Consider the following 15,499-nt stretch of genomic DNA (forward strand, 5'->3'; position numbering starts at 1 on the left):
CCCCCAAGAAATCTACAATAAATTGATTTGAGAGAACAATCTCATGGGTTTTTCGACATACGAGCTCAGGTCACAAAAGATAATTCCTAAAAATAATAACTATACTATGACCCTGAAATCTAGGCTTTCCCTCTCTTTCCAGTTTTAATTTGTTTGATCAATTGTCCGCATTGAAATCACATCCTGGGTAATTCTGTTAGCTATTTTTGGGCACATGAACATAATGTGCTTCACTAACCATTAACTATTAGAATCTCAGTGTGAAGTGTTTGTTTCTTTTTATCGGCAACTACACTGAAACTATTGTTTCTTTAACACTCAGCCATTCCGTAATGAGACATTTGTAAAACAAACTTGGCTGCAAATCTCAGAGCCGCTAAATTGTTTCCCACATTTATTCTGGTTGTAAAAAAAAGCCAATTTCCGACTGTGCAAATGAGGTCACCAATCAAACCTCTTCAACTGTGTGTTTATAAATAAAGTTATTCATCCAAACACCATAAAACTGTAAAAGCAAGCAGAAAACTCATCTCATCCTGAATCTCATTTCAAGTCTATAGACTTTTCGAAACTGTTAAAAAGCTGTGAAGTTTGATGATTTTTTTTTATTGTATATATGTCTGTTGTACTCTTTGTACCAAGACATCATCTTAAAGATTTTATTATTCATGAAACTAACTCTTGAAAGTTTCAAGAACCTCTACTAAGATTTACAGTCTAAATGTCACTTTTCAGTTCCAACTTGGCTGTGTCCCATCATGCATAAAGGCTCGGAACTTGAATTTGACAGCCCTCAACTCATCCAATACCTTTGATAGGAACAGCAGGAATTGTGAGCCAGACATAATTGATTAGGAAAGCAACTATGTTTGATGTTCACAGGAATTTCTTAGCAGATACTAAGAAAAAAATCCATAAATGATTCATTGATTGAGTGGATTTTCTTGCTGGAGTGTGTGAAAACCTTTCACACTCCACCATTGGGATACTCTTCTTGCAGGCAGACAGAGAACACATAGAGACACACTTTCCGCATTCATGTGAGTGAGTCATTGCAGTGTCTTTGTACAAACATTTGTCCCGCAAACGATTTCAACTACCGATTGTAGTTTCTGCTACTGTTATTTAATTCCTCAACAAAACGTCTGTTGCATTGTTCTGGTTGTCTTTATACGAAGCTATTTGTCCTGTGATCAATCAATACAGTCTGGAAAATGGATATTCAATGAATTAAATAATTATATGATTTATAATAAATAAATGAATAAGATATTATAATATAATATTATTATATAATTATTATTATTATATTATATATTATATTATATAGATTATTATTATTATATAATTTTTTTTAAAAATGCAAGCACATACTGTTTGATATAACTTAGATGCATATAAACTTGTACTCACTTTATTTTATCCTCTCCCCCCCCAGAAAAAAATTAATTCACCGCAATTTGCTTCCGATGCAACTACTGGAATACATTAACACCACTTTCCAAATTTCTTGATAATTTTCACAAGCGACTAAATAATTGCAGTACTGTTTTATTGTATGACACGTTTTGCTATGCACAATCGACATTTTAGCAGGAGAATAGAAGAGAGAAGAGAGTAGAAGAAAAAAACACTGCTAGTTTCCTATTAGGTCACCTTGCTCTTATTTGGCACCCATTATAAGAAATACATTGAAAGTTGTCACAGAGCAAAACAAATCTTCTTTTATTGCAGTTATATTTTAAGAACACAGCAGAATTCTATTAGTATACAGGAAGTGTGTCCCCCTCATTCACAATAAAACTGTCTGCAAGTTCAATATGAAGCAGGGTGGATTTCATTTAAACTGAAACGCTTGAGGAAATCTCTTTAAACGAGTGAGTCATTGGAGATAACTTTTTAACGCTGTGCACTTTAGAATCTTTCACCGTAAACTGCAATAAACAGTCTGTTAACAAGGTTTTGTGTGGGTCCGTTATTACTAATTCTGTGGGATTTTTATTTGCATTAATGTGCCTCCACTGACAATTCATTCTACTCATAAGTTTCTCTCTAAAAGAACATCTTCTTCTTCTTTTCATTTGAACAGTAGGCTACCACTTTTCAACAGACTGTAGTTCACAAAAATATTTTTTTTACCATTTTTGGACTTTACAACTGGAAAAAAATAAGATTACTAGTCAGTGAAGATGACACCACATTGAAATCTCAAGCATATTGAGTTTTGGATGGAAACTACTTCAAAGGCCTAATGTGCAGTTTCCAACATTCTAACATTGCCAATGTTGAATAATATCTAGCATGCAAGAAGTAGCATGAAGAAAACCATGAAAGTGGGATAGTAGGCGACATAATACATAAATCTCTCTATCCGTCTTTTTAAAGCATCAGTTTTCTCACACAGGTGCCGAACTAAATCTCCAACAGTTGAGCAGGTCTTTAACACTCATCTTTAGGAAACATGATAATTTTACCCACCATATTATGTCATTATAATGACATACATTGAAATGAATAAGCAAACATAATGTGAAGCAGTGGGGGGTGAAAAGCCCCACACTGAGACCATGATTGCAAAACGTGCACACAACCCTTCACTGCAGGAGGGACCAAAAGAGATAACAAAGATGAAATAGCTTTTAAATGAAATTGAGAATGGATTACATGAAAAGAAAACTAATTTCATTTGCCTTCAGGGCATATTAGGAGATAGGAGTTCCACAAAAATAAAACGGATGAATTTGATTTCATGCACTTTTTCTTTTATGCATTTTTTTAAGTTTCCACTTAATACATTCTGTAAATTGTGATTTATTTGTTTGTACATCTCAAACATGGTGTATGATATTTCTATGCAGGCACATAGTGATCATGTTTGAAGTTTTATCTACATATTTTATTATAATCGTCACATCCCAATTTAAAAACAGTGTGTGGAGTCACATTTTGAAAATTATTTAAAGGAGTATTTATTATATATCTTAAGAGGAACATTTTCGAAGAGGTGGAAATTTCAGTTTTTCTTGTCAGAAAAACATGCCGCAGTGAATCAATATTGACTGAGCTGTTCTAAGTGACCAATTTCATGTGGTGGTGAAACACAATAGAAAGAACATCAACACAACACACTCCACACAATGTTCATAAATTGTTTTGATGATTACTAAGCCATCAAACAACATCATTGTAAGATACTGCCACACATCACGTACAAAAAAACCAAAAACAAGATCTACACACATTGTAGAAAAGCCATATTGAGACAGAAAACTATTCATAACAGCTCCCTAGAGCCTTGGTGAATGGAACAAAAAAAGGCATGAATCAGAATAATAATGTGTCTCACTGGAAAAATACTAATGCCTGAAAAACACATTGCTGATACTTTTTCCTATTCGTTTCCACATAAACATATTAAGGAATATTGAATAATTGATGCCTCTTTTTGTCTTATGGTTCCTTCTCCTCTTCATTAAATGCAACTTTGCTAAGAGCACCCCCACAACCAGCCAATCAAAACGAACCACGAAACTAATTTGTAACATCTACCATTCTTCAGCCTTGTATTTATCCACGTTCTAATATTGGAGCTGTGTCGTGATGAATCCCACTTACATTCTAGGCAGAACATGCCCCACTGCAATTATGTTGCCCTCCGCATCCTGGCATGACACAGATAAAATGAGATAACCATTCTGAATATGTATCACATTTAAAAACAATGAGGTTGGTTAGTGTTAATGTTAGTGTGCTTCATAATAACAATGCAGGGTGTACTGTACCCGGCCTTTCACCTAAAGATATCTGGCTCCAGCTCCCATCGTAACCCTAAAAAAAAACTTTTTTACCTGAAAACTGCATTTAAAATCCAATTAGTACACTGCTTAATACAAAAAAATATTTTTTAAGAAGCTGACAATTTCTATCTTGAACATCATAGTTAAAGTGTTCCTTTTTTCCCCCCTCGGGGTTGTACTTAAGATGGATATCCCAAATCCAATTGTAGTGTGTGCATCTCAGAGAGATCTTATCTCATAAACACACTCCCGGTCAACCTTGACGTTTACCTCATCAAGCTACTGCCTGATCTCACTCCCCAAAAGTGCAACATGATCACAAATATGGCTTTTCCACCTCGGGTGAATGAATAATCCGTAGTGGCTTCATATTTTTCCGTCAAAGCTCTCCCTCCAAGCATTTTATTTGATTGCCAGTAAGCCCCAGGAAAGGAAGTATTAAAAAGATACGACATTATCATATGTTTTAGTATTCCAACCCTCAACAGCATGCACATTCTCAGACTCTGCCATCATTATGTCCTTGAGCAAGATAGGTAGATGACAGAAGTGGTCAAATATTCGAAAGGAGACTTTCAAAAACCTCTTAGCCTCTTTACATTACCAAGCGTTATAGATGAGCTTTGTGATGTCCTCATGTCGCATTACACGTTCTAGATCTTTATGAACCATATAACACACTATGAAATGTGCCTTCACGCTCTGTGGAGAGCTCTAAACATAGACACTGATGTATCATGTGTGACAGGAGTCTGAATAATGAATTGGATTTCTTGGAAAAAAATCATGAACGATTTTTAATTCATATCTTAAAACGCCATTAGAAAAAATAGAGCGGTTAACAGAGGAGTAAAATTAAGTGTCACTATTCTGAACACAATGAGCGATGAGCTTAACTTTTGTTTGAAAATAAACCTAGGTCCTGTCTTATGAACATGAGTTGTTCTTGATCTTGCACTCTCCCCTGAAAGACGATCTAATGCGGCCAACCTTCAGTCAGAATATGCGATTGTCCCGTTGGGCAGGCTCTTTCCATTCCCCTAAAATCCTCTGAGACCGAGATAAAAATTTGAAACAGCAGCCCGCGGCCTATCGAGGAGTGCCTTTGAATTGAAGTGAAGATAATGATGAGTGGCGGCGTGGAAAGAAGCATGATATGGCGATTGCATGCAGCTGTTATTATCTAACTGGATGTGACCATGTTCTTAAACAAGTTAGCAGATGTGAAAGAAAGAGAAAGCATATGCAAATAAATCAAGCCTCAAATACAGTTTTAAAAATGGGGAATTGCTCTTGATTCATTGCCCTTAAATGTGGAATAGTCTCATGGTAAAATATATGTACACTTATGGGCCACTCTGGCCAGTGCAGCTCCAGTACTGTTATTTATAAATGACTATGTATGATAACAATTCTTCTTTTCTTTTTGAATGGCTGCATCTTAGATACCAGTGTACTCATAGACTCAATTTTATGGAAGTTTGCTATGCTCAGTAAAACGCAATGCAATTACACACCACATCCGGCCATTTTCTATCCCGCTGACTCGAGGCTAAAAGCAGACTTGACGGCCCAACAATCAATTAAATTGTAAATGTGAATGGGGTATTAAGTGGGAATTGAGCCAATGAGAGATCCACAAACTTTCATTATCAAATAAGTATTTTTCGAATAGTATTCTTCATCTTCGCAAAACATATAGAACGATCTTTTATCGTTCTTTTCATTGTCTACCAATGTCATTGTCCATTCGCCGCTCAAAATGAAATAAGAACAATTGGGATCACAGATAAAAAAAGCAAATCAAACAGAAAAAACTCAGCAGTCTTCTTTCTTGCTCATCACATCCTCAAAACTTTCAAGAAATAGACTGGATGTTGAATTGGGTGTGGTGATGACCTCATTGAGTGTTTGGTACAGCCCAATCCCTTGACAAATTGTGAGTAAAGTCCCAATAGTGCCTGGTTCTAGGGGAGGTACTTCCTTGAAAGATGAGTTCAAAAATGGTTTGTTTGTACAAAGACAATTAGACTCCAACTCCTTGGTAATCCCTTTCAAATGATTGAAACGTAACATCTCCACTCGAAGCCATGTATGATTCTATCATGCCTGACAGTTGCAGTGAAATATTGTTAATGTCATGACGGTGACTGTAGTAATGTGACTTTTAGCTTGTTAATGCTCGGTGAGTTCATCCGCCACAGCTGCAGAGCATCAAGGGTCCTTCTAATTCAGCCATGTTGGCAGGAAAGCCATGTAATCCAATTTCCTGGGGAGTCATTACTTCACAGTGATTTCCTGATTCCAGACTCTAATTGTTTTCAAGTTTAACCGACTGAGCAAGGAAAAGTATCTCCTCTTCATGCCCGTCCTTTTCACTGACAGTGAAATGAAACTGGTTGAATAGCTAAATGAGGTGTCTTTGCAAATCTATTGCAGGGCTACTACTGTAACTCGGACTCTGATTTCAAGAATATCGTAATGAATTATTATTCAGCAAAATAAAGTCACCTTGGATTTTATTTTGTCTAACCTGATGGTGGTATTTTTGCAGAAGTGAGCTTCGGCTGGAGTGAGAAACAAACAGCAGAACTAATTTGGAGGAGTATCTGTCATCATGCATTGACTATGCTGAAGGGAGGCAAAGCCTTCAGGCAAAGGTGACAACTGCAACTGCAAAAAGGTCATAAACTGATAAGAGGGCTGGATGGATGGATGTAGTTTGGCCATGGGTCCCTTTTATTCAACATGCAATTATTTTAATTTAGCATTATTAGATATTCCTCAACTCTACATTTATACATTAGTTCAAACAAAAACGAATCTTCAAAAGCAGCACACTGACTCACGAATCCTCCCTACAATGTGCTTGTATTAGGGCGCTTCCTCGGGCGTTCGACTGCGCATGCGCCAAAGGACGGAGCCGCTCCTGATTTGACAAGCGTGGGATGCGCCACACAGTCCCAGTAAATTGCAAGCTTTCCCGTTACAAGTGTGGCATCATCGGCTACACCTGGCTACTCCGTTGCTGGAGCTCAAGGAGCGGTCTTTATTTCAAATTTACAGGGAGTTTTCAGGAGAAGACACGGCTTCTTGTTCCTGCAGATCCCGTCAAAAGAAACGAAAAGCACAATTCAGCACCACAGGATTGAGGAAAGCGTCCGGATTTGAGGCTCTTTTCACTGTTCATACCAGAGAGGAGGATTTTATTTTGGGAGTACTCTACCAAGCAAGGTGATTTGCACACTTTGAGGACCTGCAAAGGAGTATCATCTCTAAAGGTTGAAGGTGGGTTATGATGAGTTTGAGCAGGCGATTTGTCATGTGGCAGGTGCTTTTGCTAGCATCACCCTTGTAGCACTAACTCAAGCGCCGTGTTGCTAACACTAGCTTAGGCGAGGTCCGCCCGGCTTTATTCTTCATTGTGCCTCAGCTAGTTTGCAAAACGCTTCAGCATCACCAAACCAAAAAGTGCTGTCGCCTGCACTATGATCGCGTTATGTTTTTCTGGCCAAATTAAGCAGAAAAATCTGTGTCGCCCACTGCTATCGTCATTGGGTGCTGCTATCCAGGGAGCCCAGTGCTGAACGCCTGATCCGCCTCGGAGCAAGAGCAACTCGGGTAGATAGATGCACGCTAGGCTGCTATGCTACTTTCCCAAGCTAAGCTAATCTGCCACTTCTGCGCTCGTAAAATTACGGCCCCGCTTCCAAACGACAACGAGCAAAGATCGTATTGTCTCTCTTACCCACATCTATCCCTGCCTCGCTCTCTCAGTCCCCCCCTCTCTCTCTCTCTTCTCTCTCGTGTTTTTTTTTTTTTTTTTTTTTTTTTTTGCTTGCACATGTGTTTGATCTATTCAATTGCTTGTTTCCACGACTGACTCGGAAAATTGCGGACGGCACCTGGCTTGCATAACCTTACATATAGTTCCTAATAATAATAATAAAAAAGAACACATTTAGAAAACCTATTGACCATAATCAGACTCTAAATTACAAATATGTTCGTCCAAAATGTGTTAAAAAAATATGTAGTCTATGAAGGTTAACTTAAAATGAACATGTTAAAGAAAAACAAACAAAATTATGCTTTGTTTACATTACTATTTGGTTTTGTTAATATCACTTTCAGTGTGCTGCAGAGAACCTGAGTCTACCCAGACACATATAGACCAACTTCAAGCCGAGTTGTATGTAATCTATGCATTTAGTCTTTTGCATATCTTCAGTTACTATTTTGAAGACCTAAATATTGTTTTTGCACAGCGCTTGCAAAGTTCCTCACTGATTGTGCAGTTTTTGATCCAGTGTAGATGGGCCGCATTCTCTTCCTGCAACTGGAGATATGGAATCCCAGGGGCTGCTGTGGCTGCATTTAGTCAGAGCTTATGTTTGGCAAAGAGCGTGTTCAAATTCTTAGTGACCCAGGGGCTGTCTGCCTGCTGATGTTTTGGACCTTTCTTTGGTCAGCTGGATTGGACATTTGTGTCTATACATACGCATAGATATTGTGTATTTGCATCTGCTGTGAAGCAGTGGAATGAAACAGTGATGTTCATCTTATATTCCCCCAACCTAAACCATTGCTCTTGTGACAGGTCAGATGCACAAACCTTGGAGCAAACTTCTCTTGTCCACCTAATGACACTAAGGAGAGGAAACTCCAAATACAACCCAGCTGGGTCCAACTTTTTTTTTTTTTTTTTACTGAAGCTTTTGCAACAATGTTTTTGTGTTTCAGTCATTTGTTCTTCATTGCTGTGTCATTATTTTCCACATCCATGGAAAAGCAAATACTGCAAATCAAGTTGTTCATTAGACAAGGCAACAGTTGCAAATTCTGTGTGCCACATACTGCATGCCTAACCATTTTCCTACGTTTGTTGACAATTCATGAACTATTTTTGTTGAAGCACTAAAACAATAAACTACTATAAATGTGTTTTTTTGTCATTTGATTTGACAACGTGGCTGTATATTTTGTAGATTCAGTAAAACTTCTGAAATCAAACAAAGCCAATATCAGGACTTTTTGTGACCTCAGATTTTTATGCATTTTAGAAACACAAATTCATTAACATTTTAGGGTTAACTTGCATTTAAACATTCCGACACACTAATATAAAACTAAATTGGTGTTTTTGTTACTTTTAACTTGTCCATCATGGGTGTGACAAGCAAAACTGTTTTTGTTTTTAAGCAAATAGTTTTTTTGTTACACCCGTACTCGCTATTAAACTATTTTAGTTTGGTTTAGTTTGGCCAGATCAAATCAGTAGTCAACACAAACAAAGACCGAAAGGTGTAAACTGAAACATGAGGCCACATTGTACACCCTTTTAACACATTTCACTTGGTTTTTGTAGTACTTTTTACGGCTTTCCAAGGTTGATGTTATTGTGTGCATTATCATTTGAGATCGTTCATCTTATAGTATATAGTGTTTGGGTTCAGTTTTAGTGTTTGTCATTTACAATAGAAAGGCTGTTTTTCCCCGAGAATGAAGAAAAGCCATTATTCATGAATGTTACGATGCAATCAATGCTCACCATGCTTCGTATCTCCTGGGACAGCAGACAATGTTGGCTGTGTCCCACGGAACCCCGGGATCATTACACTAGAGCAGGGATCGAAGGTAGCCATGGTAGCCATGCAAACTGGAACAGGATGATGTCACTTTTTTAACTATCTCTTACTCTGGGTTAAAAATAAGTTTATGATTGAAGATAAATATATAGAGAAATTTTAAGATGAGCGCAAACATGCATCAGTGTTGTATTTGGTTTTCCATGTGTATTGTGTGAGTTATTGATGGATTTAAAACTCTAAAATGCCACAATCCACATACAACCCAATGCTTTTATTTTGATTTTAGAATTTGGATAATTAGAATTGTGCGTGGTGTATTCATTTGCTATTTTTTTACCGTCCACTTTGACCTATAAGAATAAAAAAAAAAAAAAAAAAGTAGAGCTTTGTGGTTTCAGCTGGGACAATAAAGTAGATGATCCAGCAGTGGTTGAAAATTCAGTGTCAGCAGTAAATAGGTTCTGCTAGAGAGAGCGAGGTTATTGTCCTGAGTGCTTAAAACCACAACTACACCCCCACCATGATCGCAAATGATCTGTTTATAACACTCCCTCATGTTATACCTCACACTGACTCACATTTTGGGAAGGGTTATAGGTACTGGTTGAGAAGATTCCTTAAACTTTAATTAGGGCTGGATGATATGTCTGAAAAATCTCTCACCATAGAAGTATTTCGTATTAGTTGACATTGATTATTATAGTTTGATTGGCTATTGAAAAAATAAACCAACATATTGGTAAATGGTTGTTGGCACGAGACGTTATTTAATGTGTTACTTGAATAATGATGAAGATAAGGCTAACATTGGAATTAGCGTAAACTCCTTTTTCTAATCTACACAATGTATCCAAACGTGCCCGATTATGTTACTTCCTTTACAAAATATGAAGTTATTGCAAGCAATTCACTGAGGCGCTCATTTATTTTAACAATATTAAGCCATAACTTTTAATTAAGTAGTTCTTTGTTGGTTGGTTCAGGGTTTTCTTACTGATTTGTTTATCTCGAACATTTTTCATATTGATATCAGTGTGAATATGTATTGTGTCAGACAGGTGTGACATATTAATATTCAAAGTTAGAGGTTTGCATTGTATGCAATTTTTAAGGTAAAATATGGTCTTGATTGCATCCCATTGTATTTTTGGCTTGCAAAGTTTTAATATTCTCAACCTTTCCAGGGTAATGATTTTCAAGGATTTACAGCCCGCTGCACACCATGCCAATTTACGGGAATCCTGCTGGCAGGAAATGTTTAGGCAAACGCTGCAAAAGTTGTGCCTTGACAACATTGTTAATTAAAGGGAGAGACTCCTTGTGAGAGCACTGTAGTTGCGTCAGTGGAAAATTTATGGTACAGAGGAGACATTTTTTATATAACGTTTAAGAATTTAGAGAGAAATACCCTTAGTCGGCAGATAGCACACGTGTTTCATCAATACAATCATTCTCCCGCAGCCTTTGCAGATGTCACAATCTCAAGGGAGAAAATGTATTGAATTGACAAGATGGAACGGTGATAGCATTTGTCTTAGTTGTCTCCGAGCCTTGTCACTTTTGATTGTCTGAAATGAAGACAACACCAGCAGGCTCAGCTCATCCTAAAATTTTGTCAATGGTTTGGGCAACTACTTCAGCACATTTATTCGGCTTCACTCTCATGTCCTGGTATTTATGTGGGTGAAGAAGATGTCCTGATCATTTTATAGTAATAATATGGTGATGTAAAGACTTGAATATTTGGTTGGAGACATCAGGCATAGTATTCAGTTTATTTTTCTCTTTTTATGTTCTTATTGGAGCCATTGGACCCTTTTTTTTTGCTGTCTAGTTTATCAGTTGATAAATTTGAACAAAATTCTAGATAGTTTCATATTGTTGAAGAATCTTTGACTTCAAGGCTTTATCATTATGTTTTTATCATTGATTGAAAGGCCTACAGATTGAATACATCATGTTCTATTTAAGATACATTCATTTCGATACAGTGAAAAAGTGTCAAATTGGATCTGAAGTGATCTGGTGTAATGTGGGTTTTTTATGTATATATTATATATTTATTTCATAATCATGAAGGCAGGTGATGTGACTAATGTCTCACCTTGGTAGTATTTTATTTTTTATTTTGTATGTATTGAAATCTAGCAGGAGCACAGACACTTAATGAATGGCCACTAACAATGTAGTTTGGTGAACTGTGCATAATTTGTCTGCACTCATTCCAGGGTTATCTCAAACACAAATATGATACAGCTTGTTGAAAATTCTCTTTATTTTCTTTGATTTTTCCAACCAAAACCATGCAAAGATCTTTGCTCAATGCCATTCCAGCCGATCTTCTTATCTGTTATTCTGTCCTTCAACCTCAATTGTTTCTAATAGTCTCTCTTCATCCCCACAATTGGCGGCATCTGGGGGCTCGGCCGCACCAATGCCTGCTCCACCATCCCAGTATTTGCGTTCTGCTTTGGTGCATTGACCTTCCTTTTGTTCAACGACTGCTTTTCTTCTCTCCTCTTGCGGAAAAATCTATACGTCCTTTTTATGATTTTTAGATTCGGGATTATTGTGCTTTCGCAACGGCGTTTCGTCGCTATGTATGTATGAGATTTGTGAAATGTACTCTGTGTTAGTTTGTATGTAAAATTCAAAAGGGAAAGCAAAAGATAAAACTCTCCTTTTGCATAGTTTGACCTTATTTCTTTGCCTATTTAATGCTTATCATGTATTAACCTCATTTGTTAATACGTCCACGGCAGTAAACTTAATCCATGTCCATGTGGCGTCACATCGCGTGGACTAGGGTCTGGAGACAAATAAGCATGCAATGGGAATAAGCTTATATTGGTTCTGTTGCACTGGGTTTGGTTTATATTTGTATGCTTGAATGGAATATCATCAAAAACCGTTTTAATCAGGGCTTGTTAAGTCACAAGTGGAAAAAGAGTGTTGGCCAACAAATACGACGACTAAGGGAGAATTTAAGACTCCACACTTTATTTGCCTGTTACTGTGTTTTAGTGTTCTTACATACTTTAATCTTGCTACAAGGCCTCAAATCCATATTCTTAATTTTGAGACAAATATGCAGCATCTGATCTTTCTTTCTTTCTTTCTTTCTTTCTTTCTTTCTTTCTTTCTTTCTTTCTTTCTTTCTTTCTTTCTTTCTTTCTTTCTTTCTTTCTTTCTTTCTTTCTTTCTTTCTTTCTTTCTTTCTTTCTTTCTTTCTTTCTTTCTTTCTTTCTTTCTTTCTTTCTTTCTTATTTCAGTCTAACCCGCATTTATTCTTTTCATAAACAAGCACAGACCTCTCTGTCAATCCCACCTCTTCATACCAGACTGTGTTAAATAGAGAATTATTCCGTACACAGAAGAACGGAGAAAGTAACATTTTTGTGATACAATTGTTTAACAAAACAGTCAGACTCTCAAAAGAAAAGCAATCTTTCTACTAAACCCTTGAGCCTCTTCCTAGAATCCCGTCTTGTCAAATTTCCAGTTGTTGCATTTTAGCTCATCTTAGAATTACAACGACTGGCCCAAATCTATCAATCTTTTCCCCCCCACACACACTTGAGTCTCCCCTTGCCTCATTGGCAGCAAACTGGTGCTGTCCCAGCTGGCCGATACTGAAAGTGCTTCCTCCATCCCCACAGCAACAATAACGCGCTACCGCCATGACAGCTGTTCAGTCCTCACATTACCTGTATAACACCGATAGGCACTCTATGGATTTTTGCTTGGAAAAATTAATGTCTGAGTAGGAGAATGCTAAAATAATTTAAGAATGTTGTAGTGCTGCATTTATGAAAATGTACAATTGTATTTGGCCAACGGTGAAATGTATCACTATTGGCACTGGCTCATTAAACCTCTTAGCATACTTAACACTATAAAAATCTTGAAGTCAAGCCACAACATCACATTTTTTATTTTTGCCACTGTCCTCTTTGTGAACTGCACATGCGGGCACGTGGAAAAGCCTTTGCAGCCCAAATACCACAAAAGACTCCCAAGAAGATGTATTTTTTGCTTTAGCTTGATACCACTGCAAGTTGTATACCCTTTTGTGTTTTTGTGAAAGTAAATCACAAAATATTAATCTTTTAAAAAAGTATTTTATGGCAGTGCAACTTGAAATTTTACATCTCTTCCATGTCTTTTTGACTCTAACAGAGACCATGACGACCGCCACCTCTCCTATCTTATTGAAATGGGACCCAAAGAGTCTGGAAATCCGCACGCTGACTGTGGAGCGACTTCTGGAGCCCCTCGTGACACAGGTAAATCCTCTAAACCGCTTGATGCAAATGTAACATTTTTAATGCAGAAAGCCGTGAGGATCATCCTAATAAAATGCCTCTCAAATTTATCAACACATCATAAAATGCCCAATTTCTACTTTGCTTTATGTGAATTTGTTTAAACAATAGCCGCGTTGTATAACTGAAAGTAAAGCCTGGAAATTGATTTTTTGCAGATACCTGAACTAAGAATGACACTTTGCTCATACTAGGATAGTCAGGTTTTTCAGAAAATAGATGTGTTCAGTGTTTTGAGATATGAAGGTGGCATTGTTATTGTTTTTGTTTCAAGTGTTGTGGTTAGATGAAACGAACGTGGTCTCTGCACAGATAAGCAGCCGCTTCATGACATAAGACTTCCAACGTTATTCTCATTTGTAATGCCTAAGCTATTCATGCTGGACGATGAGGCAGGTCAATAGTTAGGCTTTCCAAAGTCATTTATTTGCTTACTAAACTGAAGTCTGATAACATATGCTGGGATATTACAAGATTTGCTTATGTCTCGAATGATTTCTCAATTTTTTTTGGGTGATTTAAGAGACAAATTTCTAATGAAGGTTTTGTGGAAATATGAAAGACAACTGCTTGTTAAATTATTTACTTTGGCTATATTAGTATCCTACCCAAATATGATATGTAGATTACTTTGGATCTGTAAATATATTTTTATTTCTCACATTGTTTTTTACACGTAAAAAAAAAAGTTGTAAGCTATAATGTTGCTCGATGACCACTTGACAAAATCAAATGGTCGATTAAGCTCATGAGCTGTCTGCCCTAATTCCGCCACTTGGATGGAATATTAGGATATTTTGTGACGTCGTGCAATATCTCTACTGTAGCATCCTGTATGAGAGATCAGAGCGAGAGAGAAACTATCAAAGCGTTTTTTTTTCTGACAGGGCTATGTTTACACTGCTTGCTTTTATTCTCTGAAATGGATTCATTAATGGTAAGTACTCACCTCATCATTTTCATGGAGGACATAATCAGTGCTTGATCTCACGAGTCATCTGTGAAGTGTTAGTGCTGTGTCTTATGAATCAATAGGAATCAAGAAGGTGTTCTTTGCAAATATATCTCTTTATTCATATTATAACACAAATTAATGAAATGGTTCAAGATTAATGCTGCAGTTACTGCCATACTCTATTAAGACAACAGAAAAGGAGTGTTTTTTTGAAGGGTGCCATCATTTTACTGTTAGTTTGATTAATTACTCTCTCAGAGTTGTCTCATTTTTAGCATTGTTACCAAAAAAAGAACAGTTTGGACTATTTTCCCCTCTATTATTTTTAAAATAATGTGAGAAAATGCAATGAGAAATAGTGAAGATCATATTCTCACCGGATCTCACAAACCTAAAATTGTAGATGCAATAGACAGTGATGAGAGTTCCAAAATGTTCTGCCCTTTCTGAGTTTGCATGTTTTCCCAGTATTTGTTTTGACTGCCACAGCCACCTATTTGTTACTGTCATACTTTTGTAAAACAACATTTCATGTTGACGCTGGCTGAGCTAGACAGTATGTCTGTTTAGGCCCCCCCCCAGGTATTTTCTGAGTTTTCTCGGATTTTTTGTCAATATTGAATAAATAAAAAGCCAAACTGTGTCAAAATGCAGATTTGAAACTATAAAGAAGACGACTCATCAAGTCATGCACTTCAAATCAAAGTTGAGTTTCTTTGATACCAATGACTTGAGTCACCCATCTCTGATGGATAGTTTTGGGTTAAAATATATGCGTCCCTGATGTCTAGGACAGTGGCACTAAAAGGCCAAGCACTAACACTGGCACCC

The 15,499-nt window shown here is 37.0% G+C and overlaps 1 protein-coding gene across 2 annotated transcripts in view; it reads left to right on the forward strand.

The window, feature by feature from the left end:
- The first annotated feature begins 6,743 nt into the window (after window positions 1–6,743).
- Window positions 6,744–15,499, forward strand: part of ctnna2 (catenin (cadherin-associated protein), alpha 2) — a 148,022-nt gene continuing 139,266 nt past the window's right edge. Inside the window, exons 1-2 of one of the 2 annotated variants that reach the window (XM_037246207.1) lie at window positions 6,744–7,085; window positions 13,568–13,674. In XM_037246207.1, coding sequence (XP_037102102.1) covers window positions 13,573–13,674 — 102 coding nt within the window. In that variant the 5' untranslated portion in view covers window positions 6,744–7,085; window positions 13,568–13,572. The remainder of the gene's footprint in view (window positions 7,086–13,567; window positions 13,675–15,499) is intronic. The other variant, XM_037246298.1, reaches the window with a different exon arrangement.

The sequence above is a fragment of the Syngnathus acus genome, chromosome 1 (genome assembly GCF_901709675.1).
Source record: "Syngnathus acus chromosome 1, fSynAcu1.2, whole genome shotgun sequence".
In the NCBI taxonomy this organism is placed as follows: domain Eukaryota; kingdom Metazoa; phylum Chordata; class Actinopteri; order Syngnathiformes; family Syngnathidae; genus Syngnathus; species Syngnathus acus.